Below are 25,177 nucleotides of genomic sequence, written 5' to 3'. Positions count from 1 at the left end.
GCAGTCAACCTTCTTAGAAACAGGTTGCATACAGGCGTACTTCCACCAGGAAGGAAAGACAGATGTTGAAAGGCATAGACGCAAGACTTCGACCAGGCATGGTGTTAGCACAGAAGGACAGATTGAAGAATGATAGGAGGCATTCCGTCGGGACCATAAGACTTCTAAGGATTCAGTCCAGAGGGCCTAGAATAAATTCATTCTTTTGAAATTTGATAACAGAGGTAGTGTAGCTAGAAAGGAGGGGTAGTATGAATATGCCCAGAATCGTCCAGAATGTAATTTTCAGAGAAAGTATGAGGGCAGACTTTAGCTTTAAAGACATATGTGACAGCTGTGCTGACATCAGAACTAATAAAAGGTGGAAAAGATGAAAAAGTAAAATTGCTAGTGATGTTTTTTTAGCTATATTCCAGAAAGCTCTGGAAGAATTAGATACAGTAACGTTGTGGCATTTCTATGAATGAAAGATATTTTGGTGAGTTGAGGAATGGATTTGGTGCTATTCCGGGCAGCAATGCAATGATCATAATTAGTTGGAGTTAGAAGGCTCAGGTAACTTTTGTGAGCTGCCTCTCTATCTTTAATAACACGGGAACAAGCGTCATTGAACCAGATCATTTTAGGATGAGTAGTAGAGACAGCACTTGAAATGTGCTCTTTCTTTCCAAAGACAATCAACTCCATAATACTCTGGGCACACACAGAAAGTTTCTTTGACTTGGAAACTGTAATCATCCCAAAGAAATTCGAAAAAGTACTGCCATAAGCACTGCCTCCTAGGTGTGTCCAGAGGCTGTACAGGAGCTACAGGGCAGAATGAGAAAATAAGGTTGTGAACACAGAATTGCAACGGAGAGAACAGTTGACAGAATAAGCTGAAATATTAGACGTTAAGAAGAGGTCTTTAATATTGGGCGTGGCTCCGAGGCGGTCAGGAATACCTTTGGGGTGGTGAACCAACTATTTTAGATCAATGAGGAGAGTAAAGTTTTAGGTTTGCTCACCAGGCTGGTCATTGAAAGAGGATGAAAATCAAAGGTGGTGGGGGCTTCGATGGATATTTCAGAGAAGGGAGAGTGTCAAGATGTGCTCCACTTTGGAATTCGAATAGTTAAATAATTTTGCATAGTTGGTAGATTTAGGTGAGAGAGAAACGTCACACACACACACACACACACACACATTTTGTAATGGAATGGCAATTAAGTGTTAGGTAAATGGTGCAAAATTATGAAAATTCGAAGTTGTTGGCAAGATAACAAGTGAGATCATTGCATACATAGGCGGATGGATTGAAATTTGGGATTTAGAATGTAAGAGGGAACAGAGTAGAGATTACTGTCTATAGCTTCAGAATCCTGTTGTGTTTCAGTCATGGAGAGGAGCAGATATTGTGTTTTACAGAAGGGAAATTAGATGGAAGAACGCGAATGTTGCAGTTGATGAACAATTTGGAAGACACCTCTTTAGGTTGACGTCAAAAATAGATTCCGACCTGGGACATTTCTGGTCCCTTCCTCAGATGGGGACTCTGAGGGTGCCTATGTCGTTCTCAAGAAGGTCATCCAGTGTAATACTGAAGTGGCGTAACCCATTATTTTGTTGTATACTCGATATTTGATGCTTATTATTTATATTTATGGTTTAGTTGGGTATCTACCGCGACTAATAATATTATTTTAGAATTATAAATAATCTAAACCCTCAGAAAAGCAGTATCCACGTAAATGCTGTGTCCACAAGTTTGACCTTAATATAATGTAAAGTTAAATAAGAAATTTGTATGAAACATCGATTTCCACAAAGGTATGTACATATTGATACCGAATATCTTGCATACCAGGGATAAAAGTGAAAGTTTAATATTCTACATAATTTGGTAAGTATGTATTAACGGATCAATATGTATATAATTTTCAAGTACTAAATTATTACTTAGCCCTGACCTTTTCATTTACTTCCCTAACTTCACGCGGTGGCTGAGTGGTCAGCGTGCGGGCGCGGTGTCCTGGAAGATACGGGCTCAAGTCCTGCCCGCCGATACAAGCTGACAGTTTTCAATCATCACTAAGTGGCTTTAAACTACCCACATGCTGCCCTAATGACCACCTGTTAACCCGGACTCTAGCGAAACTTTCTACAGTGTAGCAAAGTTCCGGGGGAGGCAGCATGGTCCAAACAAGATGGCGCCACTATAAACACTTGCCTGAAACACGAACGGGCTGGGGCCGATCAGCAGGCCCCATCAAGATAGTCTACCAGCCTAACAGGCCGAATGTAAAAAAAAAATCGAAGTCTTACCTTTATTCTAACCATCATGTTAAGGTGTCCTTGGCTGTATTGCTCTATTACATCTCTGACATCATAAGGTTTTCGGGCTTGCTGAAATTTCCTTCGGGCAACAAAATATTTTATCTTTCTGATGGCCCTGATTGCATTGCGATGAGCCTCAGTCAATCTGTGGAGGAGAGCCCTGCAGTGTGAGACCCTTCATAGATAGATCATTCAGGTATAAATTTTCATTTACAAAATTTCAAATGAGAACTTACTATGTGAGTCCAAACACAATTGCAAAGAATATGTAAATGTCTTCATTATTCATTATGAGCTTGACTATAATATTTACAAAGTTCCATCTGGAGTCTTGTACGTCTTGTTGGGAGGGTGTTCTGTTGAAAGAAGTTGAATAATGCAGAGTAGAGTTATTAGCGTATGAGTGGATAGGACAGTTTGTTAAGGAAAGATCATTGATGAGTAACAGGAAAAGAATGGGTGATAGGACAGAGCCCTGTGGGACACCACTGTTGATACATTAAGGGGAAAAACAGTGACTGTCTACCACAGCAGAGATGGAACGGCAGGAAATGAAATTGGAGATAAAGGTACAGAAAAAGGGATATAATCCGTAGGAGGGTAGTTTAGAAAGCAGGGAGTTATGCCAGACTCTATCGAAAGCTTTCGATATGTCTAGCGCAACTGAGAAAGTTTCACCGAAACGGCTAAGAGTGGATGACCAATAGTCAGTTAAGACAGCAAGAATATCGCCAGTAGAACGCCCTTTGCGGAACCCATACTGGCGATCAGATAGATCAGAAGTGGATAGATACTTACGAATCTTCCGATTAAGGATTGATTCAAAAGTTTTAGATAGACAGGGGGAAGCGGTGACTGAGTGGATAGCGTGACGGTGCCACGTCCAGGACGATGTAGGTTAGCGCCCCGCCCTGTGCATCAAGCTGGGATTTTTCAGTCATCGCTGAGTGGACTAAGACTACCCACATGCTGTCCAGAAGACCACCTATCAACCCGGACTCTAGATTGTAGGATCAAAAATGAGCTCGGGGGGGCAGCATGAGCCATTGCAATTTGCAAGATGGCGCCTCCATAAACACTTGCCTGCGCCACGACGGGCTGGGGCCGACCATCAGGCCACATCAAGAAAGCCCACCGGCGCCATAGGCGAATAGGTAAAAAAAAAAAAATAAATAAATAAATAAATAAATAAAAAAATAAAAAAAATAAAAAAAACTATAGGGCGGTAGTTTGAGGGATATAAAATACTTGCCAGCGCCACTAACGGCCTAGTGCAACCCTCAATTAAGTTTCTCTTTGAATGGCAGCCATATTATAAAAATATATATTTTTCCCTGTTCATGCATTTCCTTTCAATAAGACCGAAAAGGAGGGTTAATAAGTGGGTGGACTGCATGCCAACATGACATATTATTTGAGCCCAATCCCGCGGATTCGTACCTTACGCTAACCACTAACCAGTAGGCATGTGATGAATAATTATTCATGTATTTATAAATTAAGGACATGATAGTCTAATTATCAAAATTTTGACATCGTAGAAAAATCATATGAAGTGATGAATAGGTAAAGATGGTGAAAAAATATACCAGTGATATTTGTGGGAAATGCAGGTGAGAACAACCTAAAAAGAAACTGGCTAAGTTTGGTAAACAGTTAGATAGATATAAAAGGATGCAAGAAAGTTGATTGCTAGCATAGTAAAGTGGAAGAATTGGTAAAGCTACGGTTACACTAGTCACTGTTACCCCTGGGCTGGGCGATTTTGCCTGGGCTGGAAGCCAGCTGTAGGCCTGGTTTACAACGCAAGTGGTCACACAAGCCTACCCAATCCAGTCGCCTGCGCTCTTCCGTGAAGCCCAGATGTAAGCAAAGCATGACAACCATGGATACGGGAAGCGAGGAGGACTGCACCTATATTGTTGAGGCCCTCCAAGAGACTATAAGTGCCTGTCTGCGACAAGGGGCCAAGCGCCAACCACCGTGAAATTGAGTTAATAGTGTACTCAGTTCTATAATTTGCCCTTCTTAGAAATAACAGTAATATGATCGTAGCTCTGCTGTGCGTGCAGCAAACGTTGATTAATCATAGTAGTGTAATGTAGGTCATTGCCATCACAGTCTCATTCAGTAAATATCAGACGTTTGAAGAGGCAGTTGATGATAATCGTGGTTAATTCTTACGCAAAACATTAGTATACACTATTGTTCCCCCAAAAAATAGTTATATACATGAAAGTTTCTTTAATTGGCAGTAAAAAGAAACTTCATTGGAGGGACTTCGTTGTTGTTGTTTTATTTTCTTCAGCACGATGGCTGAATGGGCTTGAAAAGAGCCCTGCAGGGGAGCTAGCTTCGGGTAACAGCCGGCGAGCAGCGACGGAGGCACGGGCTCTCTGGGCAGGCGCCCAGCAGACACCTGTAGCGGTACTCGTGCGAGCAGCCGACTGGTCGACTTGACCGCGGAAGGGTGGTCCAAAGCGAGGATGACCCCACCGGGTCCACCTCGCCTCTGTAGAAGGGCCACCCGGCTACTCGCCCGAGGAGTGCTGGCGTTAGGTTTCTTTATCAATACGTGCCACACTAGCCAGCCCAAACTTTCGTACGGCATCACTGGCGTCAAGGCCAAAGTCGCTGCTGATTGGCTGCCCTGTCCTCTAGCAGACACTGATGTCAGGCTACATCTTGCATGCTGGAGTGAGACATGTTTCTATACTATATGCCATAGCTAACCTCATATACGAGATAGCCAGTTTCGGTTTACACCATCAGATTCAGCAGTAACTGTAGAATCAAGATGTAGTGTAAAAACTTGACAAAACAAAAACGAAAATGGTTTTACAATGAGTTGAACTGTGAGGATGTAAAAAAATGTTTATGTCTGGAGGAGAGGTGTCCTGATACCCTCCTCTTGAAAGAGTTCAAGTCGTAGGCAGGAGGAAATACAGATGAAGGAAGGTTGTTCCAGAGTTTACCAGCGCTCGAGGGTCGTTCCGGGGTGCTCGTCCCACTTCACAACCACCATCTCCATCCTAATAACGAGCCCCAACCATCAGCACTAAGACCCCGACCCTTCGAGACTTCGATACCTCAATTCCAGCTGCTGTGTCGACCACGACACTTCAACACCTCAACACCTCGACCGAAACAAGCCGGGCAGAAGGAACCTGGTATTTCGGCTTATCCTTAACTCAAAACTTTATATCTTGTAAAATTTGCTTCCTCGAGGCTATGTGTTCTGCATCGTCTCCAGCATTTTTTTTTTCTCTCCCAGTTGTTAACCATAAACAACAACTTTGGCCGCCCTCGTATGGAGTATATAATCTAGTGTACTGGGAAGCTCTACACTCAGAGCCCTTTTGGATATCGTCAAAATTTTCCCGCTTCTTCAGCTCCAGGCATCTCACTAATTCTCTATTATCTCTTAAATTCCCAGGCAATGTTGCTTCTCTTGCAATCTTCTACAGCTATTTTTATGCTAATCTTTCTCCTGAACTGGCTAACTGAATGTCTCCCTCTTCCCCTCCTGCGACTTCACTGCACAAGACTTTCTATTGCAGCTCATCTACATGCTCTCCGAATCTCTTCTACAAGAAATATCAAGAATCATTATTTTATCCATTTTACTGGTAAACTATGGAACAGTATTCCTTCGTCTGTATTTTCATATTCTCATGGTGAACTCTTCCAAGAGAGGGGTATCAAGCCATTTCTCGACCAGTTATTAATTTTTTTGTCAATCTCTTGGAATTCGCTACCGCTTTTCCATTTGAAGAAAAATACTGTTGTGTGCCTTTTCCTGTTTCTTTTTTTTATGTTTGCCCTTTGCTGCTTCCTCTTTAAAAAAATAATAAAACAGTTATATGGTTTTAATTCAAGTGTGCCTGCAAAGGTATATGAGAGATCTCAGACAGAGTGGTTGGTTGGAGTTGGTGAGTGAATTATGAATGATAAAAATGATGTGTAAATCTTATTCGTTCAAATAAACTGACAGCAGAAAATGATTTAAAGTATTGCAGGTTATATGCTGCATTCATGGACTCAAAAAATATAATTGCTGGGGTTGACAAGGGCGCTTTGTGGTATGTTTTAAAGTTTATGGTTTGGTAGATGCTTTTAAGAATGAATAAAAGCTTGTTACTGGGAGGATATTGTCTGTGTGAGAGATGGCAGTAAAATTAGTGAGAACGATTGATGTAGGAGAGATTAAGAAGTGCTGTTTTTATATTTAGTTCAAAGGCTGAATGAGAGATGTAACAAAATAAATGGGTAAGGATGCAAAACTTGAAGTAAGTTGTGTGGAACCATCCCAATAGTAAATTTTCCGTCAGTGCAAATTTGTTGGTTAAAGGGAGGGAACCTTGGAGCTTAGATATTTGACTGATAAATGAGCAGTATAACACTATACTATATACTTATATTAGATAAGGTAACTCCTATTCTCCACTAGAACTAAACTTACGATGTAAAGCCCTGAGGTTCGTCTAAATCAATATCAATTTCATCAGAAGCCACCTCAGTAACAGAGGAAGCTTGGCTGGGAAGCGTTGATACTCGTGGACCACCCTCTCTCCTTATTCGATTCGGTGTTCCGGCTGTTGAAAGAAATGTATTAGAAAATAAAGCAATCAAAGAGGTGAATTCCCCCCCAGAAAAAGTTTCATTCATTGCTGTTGTTTAAATTGTCATCTTTTTATCAACACTACAACTGCCTTAATTGTGTCATAAAACATCCCGCACCACCTTTACTGAAATTAAAATTTTGAACAGAAGAACATAAAAAAATCAAGACATTAAAAGACCAGTTACATGCATTTAAAAAGAAAAAATAATAATCTTCTCAGCATATTACTCAATATGTACAGACGTATATACGTCGAGTTGGAGTGTCATTTCATGGGAGAACAAAAAAGACTGCCTGGATACGCTGCTTTTTAAAATTAATTTCGCCTTACTATTCTAATGGACTATAAGGTCATATCAGTTCTTATTTGCATTATCACAAAGTAGATCATTTATTGTGATTTTTGTAACTTGGTGCCATAAGAATCGATTCTTCATGCACCTGCCTACTCTATATATATATATATATATATATATATATATATATATATATATATATATATATATATATATATATATATATATATATATATATATATATATATATATATATATATATATATATATATATATATATATATATATATATATATATATATATATATATATATATATATATATATATATATATATATTATATTAATCCTGACCTGCTTGCTCCCCATATATAAAAGAAATATAGCTACACACACACACACACACACACACACACACACACACAGTCAACATTCAACAAAGGATGCACAATATATCTTAATATGCATTTATAAATGGACATAAATTACCTGTTTGTAGTTGCATGTGCTGCTAATGCATAATCATATGGTTTGCGGCTATGAATGATTCATGCTTTGTCTCTTTAGGCCAAACTATTAGCTTGTGGTTATAACACAACTTACCTGTGCACTCATAGCTCCGAGATCTAGACAATCCCCTGACCCGTCCAATGTTGCCTTGATGGGTGGTAGGGGGTACTCCTGGGATTTCTGTGATGGGTGATACACATCCCAGCATTCCCCTCAGGCGAGCCATGGATGACCACCGCCGCGCCACCTCCTCTACATCCATGCAACAGACAACACCACCACATCACACCAATACACGTTGAAGCTACAGACGCCACACAGCACATATTTGTCCACAACCTTGCTCAAAAAAGCTGTAATGAAATATCACAACCAACCACAGCCAATTATAGAAGCATGTGGTGCAGAAGCAAGGCATTGAGTGCTGGTGGAAGCCTTGCTAAAGGGACAGGACACCTGATAACATATTCGAGCTGCAGCAACATATAAAGCTCTCAAGACTTTGGTGGGTTAGTAGAAGGCTTGGGGTATGAATGGCACCAGCTACTTTGTTTTGCATGAATCACAACTAAACAAACACTATACATGTACCTACATAAACATATTGCAGTTGTGTCTTAAGTTTGCAATGCCGACACTGGTCAAAAGTCGTCTGTGTAAACCATGTGATTGAGTTTCATTTTGGGAAAAAAAAAACTTTGTCGCCATAATATTATGTAAAAGTTTGAAAAGTAAATTGCTCTTGCATATTATATATACTTAGGTAAATTTTACAATTGTTAATTTCATTAGACAAGGTCAGATTTTTTTCAATCCTTATTTGACATATGTAACTTATTCTGCTCAATTTGAGTAGGTTTTTTAAGCTATCATGAATAAAAAAAAATGTAAATGACAACCATGGAATTCTCACATATGCTTATTAAAGATAAAGCTTATGACATTAATAATAATATGTACAACATATATTGATGAGGTACACCAGTACAGGTGATATGGAAAAAAAAATATATTACCGACACTTTTGTGTTTTACACGCATAATTTTATACTGGAGCACAAGCAGTAGCCAGCAAAGTATTTAGTAAATACTTTGCTGGCTACTGCTTCGCCCCCTTCGACCCCCCACCTTCCTAACGGGCGGGGAGATTCCTCCTAATACCCTCCTCTTGAAAGAGTTGAAGTCGTAGGCAGGAGGAAATACAGATGAAGGAAGATTGTTTCAGAGTTTATCAGCGTGAGGGATGAAAGAGTGAAGATGGTGGTTAACTCTTGCGTAAGGGATTTGAACAGAAAACGGATGAGCTTGAGTAGAAAGTCGTGTGTGGCGAGGCCGCGAGAGGGGGGAAGACATGCAGTCAGCAAGTTCAGAAGAGCAGTCAGCATGAAAATATCGATAGAAGATAGAAAGAGAGGCAACATGACGGCGAAATTTAAGAGGTAGAAGACTATCAGTAAAAGGAGGAGAGCTGATGAGACGAAGAGCCTTAGACTCCACTCTGTCCAAGAGAGCTGTGTGAGTGGAGCCCCCCCACACGTGAGATGCATACTTCATATGAGGGCGGACAAGGCCCCTGTAAATGGATAGCAGCTGTGCGGAGGAGAAGAACTGGCGGAGACGGTACAGAACCCCCAGCCTCGAGGAAGCTGATTTAGTAAGAGAAGAGATAAAAAATGCACCAAGGCTCTTTACCCCTTGGGTGGTGTGGAAATAAGGTCAAAGTGTAATATTTTAATGTTCTTAGCGACCACTCCTTCCCCACTCCCTGGCCATCCCCAGCGGAACCTCACCATTCACCTGGATGAAACATCAAAATTTGCTTGACGGTCCTTGCATTCCATATACAGGTACAGTCTCCATATTTATCATAATTATGCCATATGGCTAACATTGTATGGCAGATGGCAGACACACAACAAAAAATGGCAGAAATGTGATAATTAAAGCAGGCAGAGCAACTGGGAACTGCTGTGTGTTGGGTTGGCTTGAGCTGACAACGCTGCGGTGGCACGCTGCCAAGTGTCGTACAAATTTCTTTGTATTCACTCACAGATAGAGAATCAATCATAAAAAAAAACATATTTGTTTTTATACTAGAGTGAGAGAGAAAGAGAGACACGGGGGGAGAGAGAGAGAGAGAGAGAGAGAGAGAGAGAGAGAGAGAGAGAGAGAGAGAGAGAGAGAGAGAGAGAGAGAGAGAGAGAGAGAGAGAGAGAGAGAGAGAGAGAGAGAGAGAAGGGTGTGAGAGGCACGGTGCGCAAGGTCAGCTGGAGACAGCACCAGTGTCTAGCGGGCTGTCTACGTCAGAGCCGCCACTTGAGATTTGCCGGACTATAGCTACAAATCCGCGGGCCCGGGTTTGAATCCCGGCCCGGGAAGTCAGCGAGAACTCACTCAGCTTTTCATTCTCCCTTTTGTGCTGGTCAAGGGCACCTAGGGAAACATGGGGAAGGTAAACTGTGGCAATCCCGGACTTCACACTGGCCCGCATCCCGGGGTAATAAGTTCTTCCCACCACAACATTAAACTGCCAATGCGACAGAGACAAGCACTGCAGCCGCGCACAGCTATAGTATATACCGCCAACTATTCCTTTACCTACATCACACGTACGGAAATTCTTCCGTGGATGCTGCCATTTCTGCCTTAGTACTTGTTTATGTAGTCAAGACCTTACTCCTAAGCTGCTATCCGCTCCATGGGGTACTTTACCTACTACGTGATTTCGGAGCTAACTTACGAGTACAGTCCCGATTCTCCGAGTAATCATAAGGGATAGAAGCCAGGTTGGAAGTAATGCTATCTCTGAGAGGAAATATTTTCTTAACCTGTTTGTTGATACCGGTACTTGTATTCTACTAACCTAAGTATAGCTAAGTGGTAATCAGTTATAATTTTCCAGTGTCAATCCTGCGCGAGCTTCTAGCTTTTTGTCAAGAAGACCTTTTTGAATATATCTTGAACTGTCCAGACTCGTATCTGAAGTAAGAATATGAGCGAAACGTTCGGCTATAGTGACATTCGGTATAAATGACAGTTATAGTGTCATTGCTAGGGAAATTTGTTTTGGATATTCCTAAATATATATTGCAAATCACAATCATAGTCAGAATCATAAAGATTGTAATATTTCCTGTTCTTTTGAAAACAGAATTCATATGTTGAATCTAGAAATATAAGGGGTTATTTTTTCAAGCGTTTCGAAGAAACATGAACACCCCACCATCTAACTATTAGGAACCAAACCCATTGTCACACCTGATACTGTGGGAGTCTCTGCTTCGTAGTTGTGTGTGAAATCTTTATTAATCATGCAATATGTTCCACCTAGATCCTTTGTTAGCCAGCCACGTGCGTGGTATGAATCTAGTCACTTCACTAGACCACATCTTATGCCCCTGTCTGGTGATTACCTATTAAATGTGTACAATGAACAAAACACCTAGAGGGAGAGGGGGAGGATGCACACCAGACGTTCAAGGGTGGCGTGGCGTGGGGAAATTAGAGGAATGGCAGCGAACCAGTAGGTCCTCTGGCTTTTTATTATTTACATTTCGGCCTATGACACTGATAGGCTTTCTTGGTGGGGCCTGATGGTCGGCCCCTGGCCATATGGCGCTGACAAGTGTTTAAAGTGGCGCCATCTTGCTGGGCTCATGCTGTCCCTCCGGAGCTCATCTTCGATCCTCTATTTTAAGAGAGAGAATTTATTGTCCAGGTTGATAGGTAGTCTTCAGGACAGCATCTTAGGCCACTCGGCGGTGGTTGAAAGGCCCCAGCCTTTGGCGGCGGGCGGGACGCGAACCCTCATCCTCCTGGACGTGCTGTCGGCACACTAACCACAAAGCCACCACCTCCCCACCGCCTTGCTTGAGTGCAAGGCTCATCGTGTACTCATACTCTAGGAGGAAGTGTAGCAGTGGATAGTTCTGGTTCTCTCTATCCATCTCACAATCCCTCCGCCGGTTACAACACCGTGGCACACGCGGTCAGTATAGCTTGACGCTCACCGACATGAGGGAGCTGACGTCTTGTGAAGTTTGTTGCCTTGGTTAACAACTGGCTGAAGGAGAGTTGCTGGTCACCGCCTCCTCCAGCTCAGTGGTGATTCTGCCCAAGGCTTTAGCTGCAATAACATACTCAGCTGCATCGTTTCCCGGCACTTCCACGTGGCTTAACAGCTAGCTATGGGTGATAGAACTGCCAGAGGAGTGCAAGGCCTGGAGTGCTGTGTGTATACGTATGAAGAGGCAAATGTTGTCGGAGGGGAAATGGTGTATAAAACAGCCATCGAGTGTAGGTGAACCACGATCATTGCCTGTTTGTCATCCATCACGTATACCAGCGCATGGAGGATGGCCACGAGTTCTGCTTGCGTGGTTGAGCACCCATCAAGGAGCCGGTAGAAAGCCGTGGCTGCAACGATGATTAAGAAAACACCGACAGCCCCCGTTTGTGGTGGACAGAGTCGTCGGTATTATACCCAGTGACGTACGGTGGAGCAAATATGGCGCACTCTGCCCAACGCCGCAGGCTGAGGTTGTAGGATTTGTTGGAGGACTTTCTTGAAGGATAGTAGTTGGATGGGCAGCTTGAAAGTAACGAGCTCCCATAGGAGTGGGGCAGTGAAGCAGGGATGGTGAAGGTCGGGGCCAGACAAGAGTAATGACGATCCTTTAACCAGCTAGGTAACCCAAAGTCTACCTCCGTAAGACGAAATGATCATGGCAATAGTCCTGTCGGACTCTCTCAAATTAGAGGAGAGGGAGGGCAAAGGAAGACACTAATATATCATTTGAAATAATAAAGATGGCATGATAACCAAATGGGATAAAAACATTGAGTTACATATTTGAATACGACATGCATATTATACACATAATAATCAAAGAAAGTTCTAAAGTATTACACACGAGGCATAACAATATGAAGTATGCACGATACAGTGATTTATGTATCAACACATATATGGAGAGCTCGCCATCACACTACCGCAAAGATTTTGTAGTATTGCTGGGTATCAAACTCTTCTTTTTCCAATAAACATTTCTCGTCTAGGATAATCATTAACACACATAAACACACACACACTAAACAAAAACAGCAAAACTCTCTTACTCCTGTGGTACGAACCTGCCCTCGGCTCCTCCACGTAAAACACCATGTCCCCCTCACTGTCCCTGCGACTGGAACTCTCTACTCCTGATGACACATCCATCTTGCTTTTGGATTTCCTTCTTCTGAGGACACTTGCCCTTTTAGCCATCTAAAAATAAACACCTATGTAAAAAATGATCATAATATATATATTATGACAAAAAAATAAGATTCCGAAGCTTCAAAATCTCACATATATATATATATATATATATATATATATATATATATATATATATATATATATATATATATATATATATATATATATATATATATATATATATATATATATATATATATATATATATATATATATATATATATATATATATATATATATATATATATATATATATATATATATATATATATATATATATATATATATATATATATATATATATATTTTTTTTTTTACAGCAGAGGAGTCAGTTCAAGGGCATAAAAAAGGTAACATGTAAAAAAGAGAAAAAAACGCTACTCACTGCTCCTAAAAAGAGTTGAAGGAATGGCCGAAAGAGAGGTCAATTTTGGGAGGAGAGGTGTCCTGATACCCTCCTCTTGAAAGAGTTCAAGTCATAGGCAGGAGGAAATACAGATGAAGGAAGATTGTTCCAGAGTTTCCCAGCGTGAGGGATGAAAGAGTGAAGATTCTGGTTAACTCTTGCGTAAGGGATTCGGACAGTAAAGGGATGAGTTTGAGTAGAAAGTCGTGTGTGGCGAGGCAGCGGGAGGGGGGGAGGCATGCAGTTCAGAAGAGCAGTCAGCATAAAAATATTGATAGAAGATAGAAAGAGAGACAACTTAGCAGCGAAATTTAAGAGGTAGAAGACTATTAGTAAGAGGAGGAGAGCTGATGAGACGAAGCGCCTTAGACTCCACTCTGTCCCAGTGAGTTGTGTGAGTGGAGCCCCCCCACACGTGAGATGCATACTCCATACGAGGGAGGACAAAGCCCCTGTAAATGGATAGCAACTGTGCGGGAGAGAAGAACTGACGGAGACGGTACAGAACGCCCAGCCTCAAGGAATCTGATTTAGTAAGAGAAGAGATATGAAGTTTCCAGTTGAGATTTTGAGTTAAGGATAGACCGAGGATGTTTAGTGTTGAAGAAGGTGATAGCAGAGTGTTGTCAAAGAATTGGGGATAGTTGTTTGGAAGATTGTGTCGAGTGGAAAGGTGGAGAAACTGTGTTTTTGAGGCGTTGAAGGACACCAAGTTCTTCTTGCCCCAGTCGGAAATAATAGTAAGGTCTGAGGCTAAGTGTTCTGCCGCCTCCAGCCTGGAATCATTTAGTTCCTGTTGCGTGGGTCTTCTATTAAATGAAGTTGAGTAATGTAGAGTAGAGTCATCGGCGTAAGAATGGATAGGACAGTTTGTTTTGGAAAGAAGATCATCAATGAACAACAGAAAGAGAGTGGGAGATAGGATAGAACCCTGTGGAACACCACTATTAATAGGTTTAGGGGAAAAACAGTGACCGTCTACCACAGCAGAAATAGAAAGGTCAGAGAGGAAACTGGAGATAAAGGTACAGAGAGAAGGATAGAAACCGTAGGAGGGTAGTTTGGAAAGCAAGGATTTATGCCAGACCCTTTGATATGTCCAGCGCAATAACAAAGGTTTTACCGAAACGGCTAAGAGAGGATGACCAAAAATCAGTTGGGAAGGCAAGGAGATCACCAGTAGAACGCCCCTTGCGGAACCCATACTGGCGATCAGATAGAAGTTCAGAAGTGGAAAGGTACTTTTGAATCTTCCGGTCAAGGATAGATTCAAAAGTTTTAGAGAGACAAGAAAGCAAAGCTATGGGATGGTAGTTTGAGGGATTGGAACGATCACCCTTCTTAGGCACAAGCTGTATGAAGGCTTACTTCCAGCAGGAAGGAAAGGTAAATGTTGACAGGCAGAGGCGAAAGAGTTTGACCAGGCAGGGTGTCAGCACGGAAGCACAGTTTTTAAGGACAATAGGAGGCACTCCATCAGGTCCATAAGCCTTCTGAGAATTGGGGCCATAGAGGGCATAGAAAACATCATTCTTAAGAATCTTAATAACAGGCATAAAGGAGTCAGAGAGGGGATGAGTAGAAGGAATATGCCCTGAATCGTTCAGAGTAGTGTGGTGTGGAAAGGGAGAGGATCTGTCTTAAGAGAGCATACTGAACTACTCTCTGGTGTTGATGAGACAATAGGGAAACAGATAGTGAGGACATGGGAAGGGTCTTTGGAGGGCTTCAGCACCCTCCTCGCTGCCCATATATACCTCACCGGGAGTCGCTTACGCCCGTTTCGGCAGGTGTCTTCCTACCTACTCCTTTCTCTCTCTCTCTCTCTCTCTCTCTCTCTCTCTCTCTCAAGTTACTATAAGTTTTTGTTTCATTTGGAGGAAAATCTAAACGAAGTCGTTGCATGGTGCTTGTGAATCAACAAAGTTGCTAGATTTGTAAGATGGGTAAACAAACATGCACATTCCCTAAAGAACAAAACATGCATCTTTTTTTTGTTTCTTGATGATAACTTTCATTAATGACGATATCAATCAAGTCCTTATTAAAAATGACAATGCCTACAATACCAAACAGCATGCAAGGTTACTATCTTGTGACAATCATATCTGGCACACATCTATACAGAACAGACACACTGAAACAATGATTTTTTTTTTTGTTATAATATGTATTTTTTACAAACACTTCAGCAAATTTCCCAGTCTCATATAACCCAAAAGTCCCATAAGCTATATAGTATTGGTAGGATGAGGGTATAAAGAGGGACACTGGGTGGTTCAGTTTGACATTAAGATAAAAAATAAAAAAATATGTATATTTATATAAACTGAGGTTTACTATTTTCTTTCTATTTACTCAGGGGTGCTACCATACTTCACCTTGCTTAGTGGTGTATTCAGAGAACTCTCCTGCAAAATCGAATTAGGTTTCTACAGTACTGGACATTAGAAAAAACAAAAGTATTAAAGATATCTTTAAAATCTTAGAAGTAAATAGACAAAACAACAGAGTAAAATATATTTATACAAATTATGTGATAGTTATAGAAGCTTAGCCTTTAACTATTTTTGTTCAGAAAATAGCCTACTTTAGTTAGATGCAAAGTGGAAATAAGTGAAACAATGTTAGTATGCGAAAAATTCTGATGCAAAGATGGAATGTAATGAAAATGAATGTTAGTATGCAAATGAGTTATATTTAACATTAAAAAAAGACATACAGTGTATTTAACTCTCTATATCTATCTATTTATCTACCTACCTATCTATCTATCTATCAATTTTTCTATTTGTGTGTGTGTGTGTGTGTGTGTATTAAGGACACAACTTGAAATATCTTGTCTAACACAATGTACCTTTAATGCTAACAAATGTCCACACTCTACTCCAGGAAATACAATCAGTCAATATACCCCAAAATCAGCATTTTTCATATTTATTATGTTATGCCAGTGACATTTCAAGTAATGGACGGCAGACTCTTTTGATTTTGCGGCGCCCTTGTCATAAAGCCGCGAATTTTGGGAAAATCAACCGCTTTGGTGCGAATCGCCATAATTCCCTTATTTCCGGGCTACATAAATGTTTTTGTTATCAATCGACGGCAAAATGAAAGGGCTATATGTTTTGATAAGCGAACAGGCTCAAAAACAGATTCAAAAGGGTAAAAAATCTAATAAATTCGCAAAAAACGGCTCTGAAAAAACTTATTTTTGAGTTCCCAACCTTGAAACCCACTCATTTTTTGAGAATTTCAAAAACCTTATTTCATATTATTCATATTATTATTCAGAAACTGTTTATATAGATATCTTTAAATACTTTTAATACAAGATAGTCAACATATTGAAGCGTTCATATATGAATTTTTATACAGATATATTAATATTTGTGGCGTCAGGAAGGTTTTCCATCACGGGGCGTGAAACGAGTCAGATTCGGGGAATTTTCTTCGCGAATTCTGGTCAAGCTCGAGCAAAAATTACTGAAGCTAGGAAGGCGTGCTTGGTGGCAAATGGAAGCTCTATTAATACAGATTAATAATAAAAAAATGTAAAGCACTAAATAAATAAATAAAAAGTTATAAGGAAAAAACTAGGACGTGTCGAAATCGCGGCAAAAGGGTCGAAAAACAGGCTATTTTGTGACGGCTCGACGACAAACCTGGAATCGAGGTATCAAAAAATCCATCGAGCTGATCAAAGATCATTGCCATGAGGGGTTATATGCCAAATTTCAGCTTTCTAGAGGCAATAGCAATGTCACACTAGACACCAGTGCTGGGCACTTGCGGTACTTTTTGCGGTACTGCGGTACTACCACACTACCAAACCGGTACCGCAGTACCGCAGAGGATTGCTGAAAGTACCGCAGTACCGGTACCGAGTTCAAATTTCCTGCGGTACTTTTCGCGGTACCGGCAAACACTTTAACCCTTAGAGTACGGGTGGCAAGATAATTCTCTGGATGCTATGCACAGGGAAAATTTACACATTTAAAAGAGGTGAAAATGGTGTCTTTCTTCTTTCCAATAATTGTATATTCATCTAGTATATATGGTGGTGTAATAAAACTTCTCTCCTAATAATAATAAAAAAAGTTATGACAGCCCAAAATATTGCGCATTTTCTTGTGGCCGTGACGTGTCAGCGTGGAAGCACCCCACTCTCTCTCTCTCTCTCTCTCTCTCTCTCTCTCTCTCTCTCTCCCCTCCCCTCCCCTCCCTCCCTCCCTCCCTCCCTCTCTCTCCCCTCCCCTCTCCTTCGAGCTCTAGCGACGAAACTACTGGGAGTAGGGAAATGTTATGCATCATATTGGAAAGCACATTGGTAGGGCTAAAGTATTTGTTAAATAAGGGTTTTGAAATTTTCAACAAATGAGTGGGTTTCAAGGTTGGGAACTCAAAACTAGGTTTTTTCAGTCGTTTTTTGCGAATTTATTCGATTGTTTACCCTTTCGAGTCGGTTTTTGAGCCTGTTTGCTCATTAAACAAATATAGCCCTTTCATTTTGCCGTCGATTGATACCAAAAACATTTCTGTAGCCCCAGAAATAAGGGAGTTAAGGCGATTCGCACCTAAGCGGTCGATTTTCCAAAATTCGAGTCTTATTGAAAAGGCTTGGGCAAGTTTCCGGTCCATACTGTAGGGTTCACTGGTTATGCACTTTAATAACAAAACAGATATATACTAAATTATGTAAATTTCATTTGCTTGCGTCTATGTAGCAAAACCTTTCTTAGGTTATATAATAATATTAAAGAGGGAGTAATTTGGATTCTCTTAAGACTATATATATATATATATATATATATATATATATATATATATATATATATATATATATATATATATATATATATATATATATATATATATATATATATATATATATATATATATATATATATATATATATATATATATATATTCTACCTACTAACTATTACTGCTACTTATTACTATTACCAACTCTTTACCTCGATTTTCAATGATAAAATTAAAATGTTTACCTTATCAAGAATATGTGAAATACTATAGCCTTTATAATATTAATTCCTATTGTGGAAAAAAAAACGTACATACCTTACTCAAGGGAGTAGACTGGGCATTAGTGTTATCATTTGGATCTTTCAAATGTATCTTCCAAGTGGCTGTAGAATTGAAATGTTTATCAGCAGCATAACAACGCCAAAGACATTGTATCAACATAGCTGCTGCAGGGATCTGTCTATTGAAATGTTTCTGTCTTTGTTTTTGCTGAACTTTTAGGGCAAAACCAGAGCCAAGGATACCCTGCAAAAGAGATAACGACGATAATGTTTACTTCATGGATGCATCAGAGTACGGTACCAGCACTTAAACATAGCCTCCTAAAGACTTCCCTGTGAAAGAATTACCTGACATTTCGCCTTTAGTGTAGCTGTATATAATTCCTACTATAGATGGTGTCATGTAACTTGGGGCAAAAAATCTTTCAGGGAGGGACTTACCCACTTGGCATCATTAATTAGGTGATTGCCTAGCGCCCTCATTGATCGATTTCTATCTTGTGCCAGCGTGCAGCAAACTGACTTTGCATTCTAATTAAAACACACATCAATTATTAAGATACCGGATTAAACTGAAAGAAATTAATTCATCGACATATTGATAAATAAATATGTATCAAAATATTAGAGATAAACCTGTTAGACATTCATAACAAAACTAAGTGTAAGTCGGAACTGCACTGAAGCGGCAAGCTCGTTATTTGAAACTCTTGTGAAGGCTGAGTTTATCCTATTACTATTATTACTATTACGTACTTATAATGCGAACGTTGGCCTAAGGTAAAATACCTTCTGTACTTATTCATGGTGCAAAAAATAATCCTGAGATGGATTTCCATTATTTGCAGGTAATAAATGTTAATAAGAAAGAGCGATGATAAGACTAACTACATTTCGATAACATCAGTGCTGATCTAGAGAGAGAGAGAGAGAGAGAGAGAGAGAGAGAGAGAGAGAGAGAGAGAGTGGGGAGGGGGGGGGGAGAAGGCTATGTGAATGTAATCGAACTGAACAACTAAACAACCTGGGGAATAAGTGGCGGAGAGTCCATCAACCAAGCCATAATACCAAGTCCGCGAGTGCCCCAGGTTACGTGACACTGACTGTTATACCTTTACCTACAATTAAGCTCTACTTTGCAGAAGTTTTTCTTTCAGAATGTCAAACTAATTCCTAAGAATATAGGTCATTGCATTAGATGCCATAGCCGGCTGTTGAAGAAACAAGGCGAACATATCATATTCCATTTTTCTTTTTTAAATAACATGAAAAATTTTAAGTAAAAAAAAAAAAGAAAAAAAGTCTCATTCACTCGTACAAAAACCTCCCCAGAGCTTTGTGAAATCAGTGAATTTAATGATTAAAGGTGATGGATGACGTATTATTTATGATGGATTTCGATTTTATCAACTGAATATAAGTAATACACAATACTCACAGCAGGCAATGCAAAGAATGATATAGCAAAAACACTGAAGCAGGAAGCTACAATTTTGCCCATCCATGTCCTGGGCACAGTGTCTCCATATCCTATAGTGGTCACAGTTATCTGAAAAGTGAAGTAAATTAAACTTGAAAAAAATTGTACATTACCATCCTCATCGTCACTGACTCTTCTTATATCAAAACAATTAATCGTTCCCATGTAAACATTTTGACGAGCATTATTCTAGAGCTCTTTCAGATCATGCGCGACCCTTTCACATCATTACCCAAGGCTTCGTATTTTTTTATCTTTTTTATTTACAATAAAAGAGACTGCTCAAGGGTACAAAAAAGGAAACAATAACAAAAAAAAGCCCGCTACTCGCTGCTCCTAAAAAAAGAATCAAAAGAGGTGGCCGAAAGAGAGGTCAATTTCGGGAGGAGAGGTATCCTGATACCCTTCTCTTGAAAGAGTTCAAGTCGTAGGCAGGAGGAAATACAGATGAAGGAAGATTGTTCCAGAGTTTACCAGCGTGAGGGATGAAAGAGTTATTATTTTACAATACAGGAGGAAGCTGAGAGGCAAAAAAAAAAAAAAAATAAAAAAAAAAATAAAAAAAAAAAAAAAAAAAAAAAAAAAACAGGCCACTAAACCCTACCTCCGCAATGAAAAAAAATAAGTAATCAAACAGACTATCAGACTCGGTTGGTGGGATATCTTCACGTCAAACGTATGGGGTATACAGCGGACGAAGTCCTCAATAACTGGTACAGATGATAAATAACGTCCAACTTTCAGGCCAGAAACTTTTAACATAATATAGGCCAACCTTAGTGAAAAAAACGTGATATATGCATGTCTGATAAACACTATGTGATAATTTCATACCATTTAATACCACTAGAAAATATAAAAGGTGGAAATAAGCCAAAATTCGAAATTTATGGTAACTTTTGAAAGGGTAACGAGGAAATGGGTCTGACTGAACGTTGCCTTTTGAACCCTGATACATGACTATACAACGACAAGTCAGTACTTTAGTTGAGATTAAAACAGTCAATAATATGACTTTTTTTTTTCATCAACATTGTCTCACGCATAAGTTATATCTCATTATCTTTTATCCTTTAAAAAAAAAAAGCAATTTTTTTCCAATAGTTTACAGAGCAATTCATATGAAAATTGGCATGGAATATTTCTTTAGGAGCACATTAGGAATAGTTAGCGAATTAGCAGATCATAGACGATCCCCTTACGGACAGCACTTGAACTAACGATCTAGGAATGTTTCCTTAATTTCGATTTTCTTCAATTTATTTTTATTTATTTTAAGAAGACTAATTTAGCCAAAAAATAGAAATGGTAATTTCTATTGAGATTAAGTTAAGGAGGATAGGAAAAGAATATTTAGTGTAGAGAAAGGGGTCATACGGGTGCTATGGAATAATAGGGGATAGATATCTAAAAGGCACTGCCGAGTTGTCAGTCAGAGTAATTGTTTTTTGATTTTTTGAGGACAGAAGGATATCAATATCCCCTTCATGACTTCATGATTTAAAAAAAAGGGTGTGGGTTCTGGTTGGGTTTCAGGTTTTCTTTGTTAGTGGTTCTTAAAAAATGTAAAAAAATGTCGGTGCATGAATGGATATAACAGTTATGTTTTGGAAACATCAGAAATTAAAAATAATAAGTTAGAGATAGAACAGATTACTTTGTGCATTGTTTTCCAAGCAGACAGGTAATGTAGACCCTCTCGGTACCGTTTTCAAACCCGTGACAACATAACATATTCATATTTAATGTCGTTTTGATTGATTCCTTCCCCGGCATGATCTCACCCACATGGAGGTAATTTTTCTCTCTTTTTCTATATCATATTTGTTCCGAACCACATACTTACTACTTGGCAGGAGGTTTAATCAGTCAATGTTCTGTCTGTGCAGTGTCAGTTAAGCTTATTTCTCGATCATCCGTTGTAAGTATATTTTGCTGTTTTCTATTATTATATCTAATCCGCTCATATAATAAAGTCTTAGGATGACTAAACGTTTTTTTAAATTTATGTTCTCTTATGAAACCTTCAGACATAACTCCTGCATGAACAGCTGCGCCTTAAGTATTTACAAATTAATTCGCATAAGGGCATAATCAAGTTTCTATTGTAATTCACCGTGATAACATTTTACTATGAATTATTTTCAACATTAGGGCTGTACTTTGATGCATTGTGACATCTATATTTACTGTGATATACTTGAATATATTATATTTTGTTTGTTAGATCCAAAAGTGAAAATTTACGTAAAGTAAATATATATTTAAAAATAAAATACAAATAAGACGAGCATACTTACTACACCCCACCACAAGGCATCAGCATAACTAGAAAAGTCGCCATCTCCATCTTCATCATCTTCATCTTTCTTCTCAGCCAAATATACAAAATAGGACGAGAAGATGAGGCCCAGAAATCCAATATATAGAGTTGTAATTAATTCCTGTAAAGAATTAGATCAATTAACCACAATTTTCTCTATATAAAGGGAAGTTTTTTAGTGAAAATGAACTCAAAATCTTATAGATTGCATCCTTACTATTATACAGAAAAGGTGATACCTTCAGGGAAAAAAAAAAAAAAATAAATAAATAAGAAGAATAAGAATACTGTTGAAAACATAACCAAGGTGAATGTCTGTATGTTGAAGTCCACCCTGCAATGTATCAGTTTTGTTGTTGTTTTATAACTGTTTATCTACTTGGCCAAAAGTAAAAGGTCAATTTGGGTGTACATATATTTTATAGAGGTATACATACAAAAATAGAGTTTGTTCCATGGCCTGAAGTCATCGAATGGTTGGTGCATTAGCCTTGTTTTAAAAACGATCAGTAATAGTCAGCACCCTCTTAATGAGGCGCTACCGGCTCAGTTTCAGGCGCAATTGATACCAGTTTTTAAGCGCGCTTTTGATAGAAATATATCCGCGCTTTCAATGATGACCCGCCGCGCTTTGATATGCCAATCCGCGCTTTCGTAAAACGCCGGTGAATTTCGTGTGCTACATGAATTTAGTAGGGTTTTCAACAATAGAAACACTGCAAGCAGGGAAGCTACGGAACAACACTATTAGCACTATACATGGAAATGTGGATAAGTTAGTCCTGAAAGTTTACAAGTGGCGTAATTTTTCTTAAATTATGTAAGTGAAAACATAACCGTATTTCAATTATTTTATAAATTCAATACAAATACGTACATCACCATGTATATAATGTTCTGGCTCAAACACATGGTGGTACCAATGGTGCCTTACCTGTCTGTGGATGAACACAACGGAGCCAAGTAACCGCCATGTACCACCCTGCCGGTCCACGTGCAGCATGCGGAGAATTTGCAGGAACCTGATGCCACGGATGGCTGACGTTGCGAACACTTGGCCGTTGGAGCCTACGCAAAGCACCACCACTGACGCCACTACCACGATGAGATCTGTAAATACAGAAGTTAGATTCTACAGATAGATGAAATTACGCGTGCAGTCATATACTAAGTGAAGAACTGATTACGGCACTTCGACTACGGGTCAGAGCCTTACAGATGTGTTGTAAACTTGAAATATTAAAGTAGCAAAATATTTGCAGTTCTTTTTTTTTAAAGTCTGCTCAGCCCGTTATGACTGTTATAGCGGCGCCATCTTGCTGGGCTCATGCTGCTTGTCTTTGATTTTCTTTTAGAGTGATTTTAGAATTCGAGTTGATAGATGGTCTTCAGGACTCGATATCCTCAGCGAGACCTCAATATACCTTTCCTTATCCCTCCTCAGAAGATTTCTAGTCCTCCTTTACAAAGGCCTGTATTGGTGTAAGTTCAAAGCCAATCTGACAGCACGACTCTGCTCAATATTCTCCAGTGTCTCCCTTAAGACAACTTCACTCCTAGACCTTGGAGACCTTCCTATACGCTCCTCAGCAACTTTGAGAGTATCACCTTTAAAGGTATCCCATAACTCTCCAGGGTTGATTGCATCTTGAAATATTCTTGAACTTGGTGCGTATCCTCAATTTTGCAAAACTAGTCTGTGGTCGATCGCAAAGAACTGAGCACTCCTGGAAACCCTACCGTTCTGAAGGATCCTCTAACTAGTACTAACGCGGATGTGATCGAACTTTTATGCCACAGCGCCAGCTTTGCTATACCAAATTCAACGGAGAGGTTCGCATCTCTCGAACCAGGATCCAGCGATACTCAGCCTTCTGAGCTTTGCAATGTTCAGAAGAACTGTTTACGTTTGTGGTGCCAAAACCATGGTGACTAACAGATAGTTCGTAACTCTGTGTCTGTAGATGTACTGAAGTCACCCAAGACAATGAATGTGTCGCCCGGGGCAGCCGGTGTCCCAACGTGCCATAGCCCTCGCTACCTCTTCGGTTTTACAGCTACAAAGCCACAAGAACTCACCAAAAAAACCGGGGACAGGCGTAGAAGGAAGGAGTCACGTACAGGCCGGCAACAGGCCTCCGCGGACGACGTCGGGGGGCCGCAGCTACGGGCCACCCCGCCCGCTACAAACCAACACACAGCTACAAGCTCTCTACAGGCCAGCTCCATTCATCGGGCTACGAGCTCACTGCCAGCCACCGGTTCCGCAGCAGAAGGTGCCACACCCGCGAGCCGCCCCGAAAAGCTACAAGCAACACCGCCGCGGCACAAGCCGCACAACGGCTACACTGCCGCTGCCAGGACCGTCGACCACACCTCCTTTGGCATCTCTCAACCAAGGGCAAGCTCGGACATCTACTGGGTGACTACAAGCAATTACCACCTCGGGCGCCGTTCCATAACCACGCCACCCAATCTACTACCCCTACACCGTAACGCTCAAAATACGGAGAACCCCGCAGCCGTCCTACGTTTGGCAAGGAGTTCCTGCGGCCGCCACCGAAATTCGCTCAGTCAGCATATCTCCGGCAGCCATTCCACGGGGTCCGCCATCCACGCCATTAATCAACAATCAACGCGCTCCTGCCGCCAGCCAAGAGCTTCCAACGCGACCCCAGGCTCCAGGCACCTTCAAGACGACGACATACCTCGCCGCCAGCCCTCCATCAGCTGAATAATCTTGGTATCGTGTCCTTACACTGTTTTTCAGAATGTGACCAACCCACCACAGACTCAGGGTCTGCCACCGCCCAAGTGTCACCTCTTACGGTCAAACCACACGAAAACATTACAGACTTGTGGCGGACAGTAACGGCAGTCGTAGAAGGACCTCAAATAGTTCCGGATCGTGC

The 25,177-nt window shown here is 40.3% G+C and overlaps 1 protein-coding gene across 9 annotated transcripts in view; it reads right to left on the bottom strand.

The window, feature by feature from the left end:
* LOC126980957 (potassium voltage-gated channel subfamily KQT member 1-like) overlaps window positions 1-25,177 on the bottom strand; it is a 100,429-nt gene that overhangs the window by 5,858 nt on the left and 69,394 nt on the right. For 4 of the 9 annotated variants that reach the window (XM_050831427.1, XM_050831426.1, XM_050831425.1 and 1 more), the window contains 9 exons: window positions 23,200-23,375; window positions 22,243-22,386; window positions 19,901-20,011; window positions 18,497-18,706; window positions 15,793-15,822; window positions 12,879-13,011; window positions 7,839-7,997; window positions 6,779-6,911; window positions 2,305-2,461 (listed from right to left, as the gene is read on the bottom strand). In XM_050831427.1, the coding sequence (XP_050687384.1) occupies window positions 2,305-2,461; window positions 6,779-6,911; window positions 7,839-7,997; window positions 12,879-13,011; window positions 15,793-15,822; window positions 18,497-18,706; window positions 19,901-20,011; window positions 22,243-22,386; window positions 23,200-23,375 (1,253 nt within the window). The remainder of the gene's footprint in view (window positions 1-2,304; window positions 2,462-6,778; window positions 6,912-7,838; window positions 7,998-12,878; window positions 13,012-15,792; window positions 15,823-18,496; window positions 18,707-19,900; window positions 20,012-22,242; window positions 22,387-23,199; window positions 23,376-25,177) is intronic. The other 5 variants (XM_050831431.1, XM_050831434.1, XM_050831430.1 and 2 more) reach the window with 4 other exon arrangements.

Source organism: Eriocheir sinensis, chromosome 46, assembly GCF_024679095.1.
Source record: "Eriocheir sinensis breed Jianghai 21 chromosome 46, ASM2467909v1, whole genome shotgun sequence".
NCBI classification, from domain to species: Eukaryota; Metazoa; Arthropoda; class Malacostraca; order Decapoda; family Varunidae; genus Eriocheir; species Eriocheir sinensis.
This window is presented reverse-complemented; position numbering and strand designations above follow the sequence as displayed.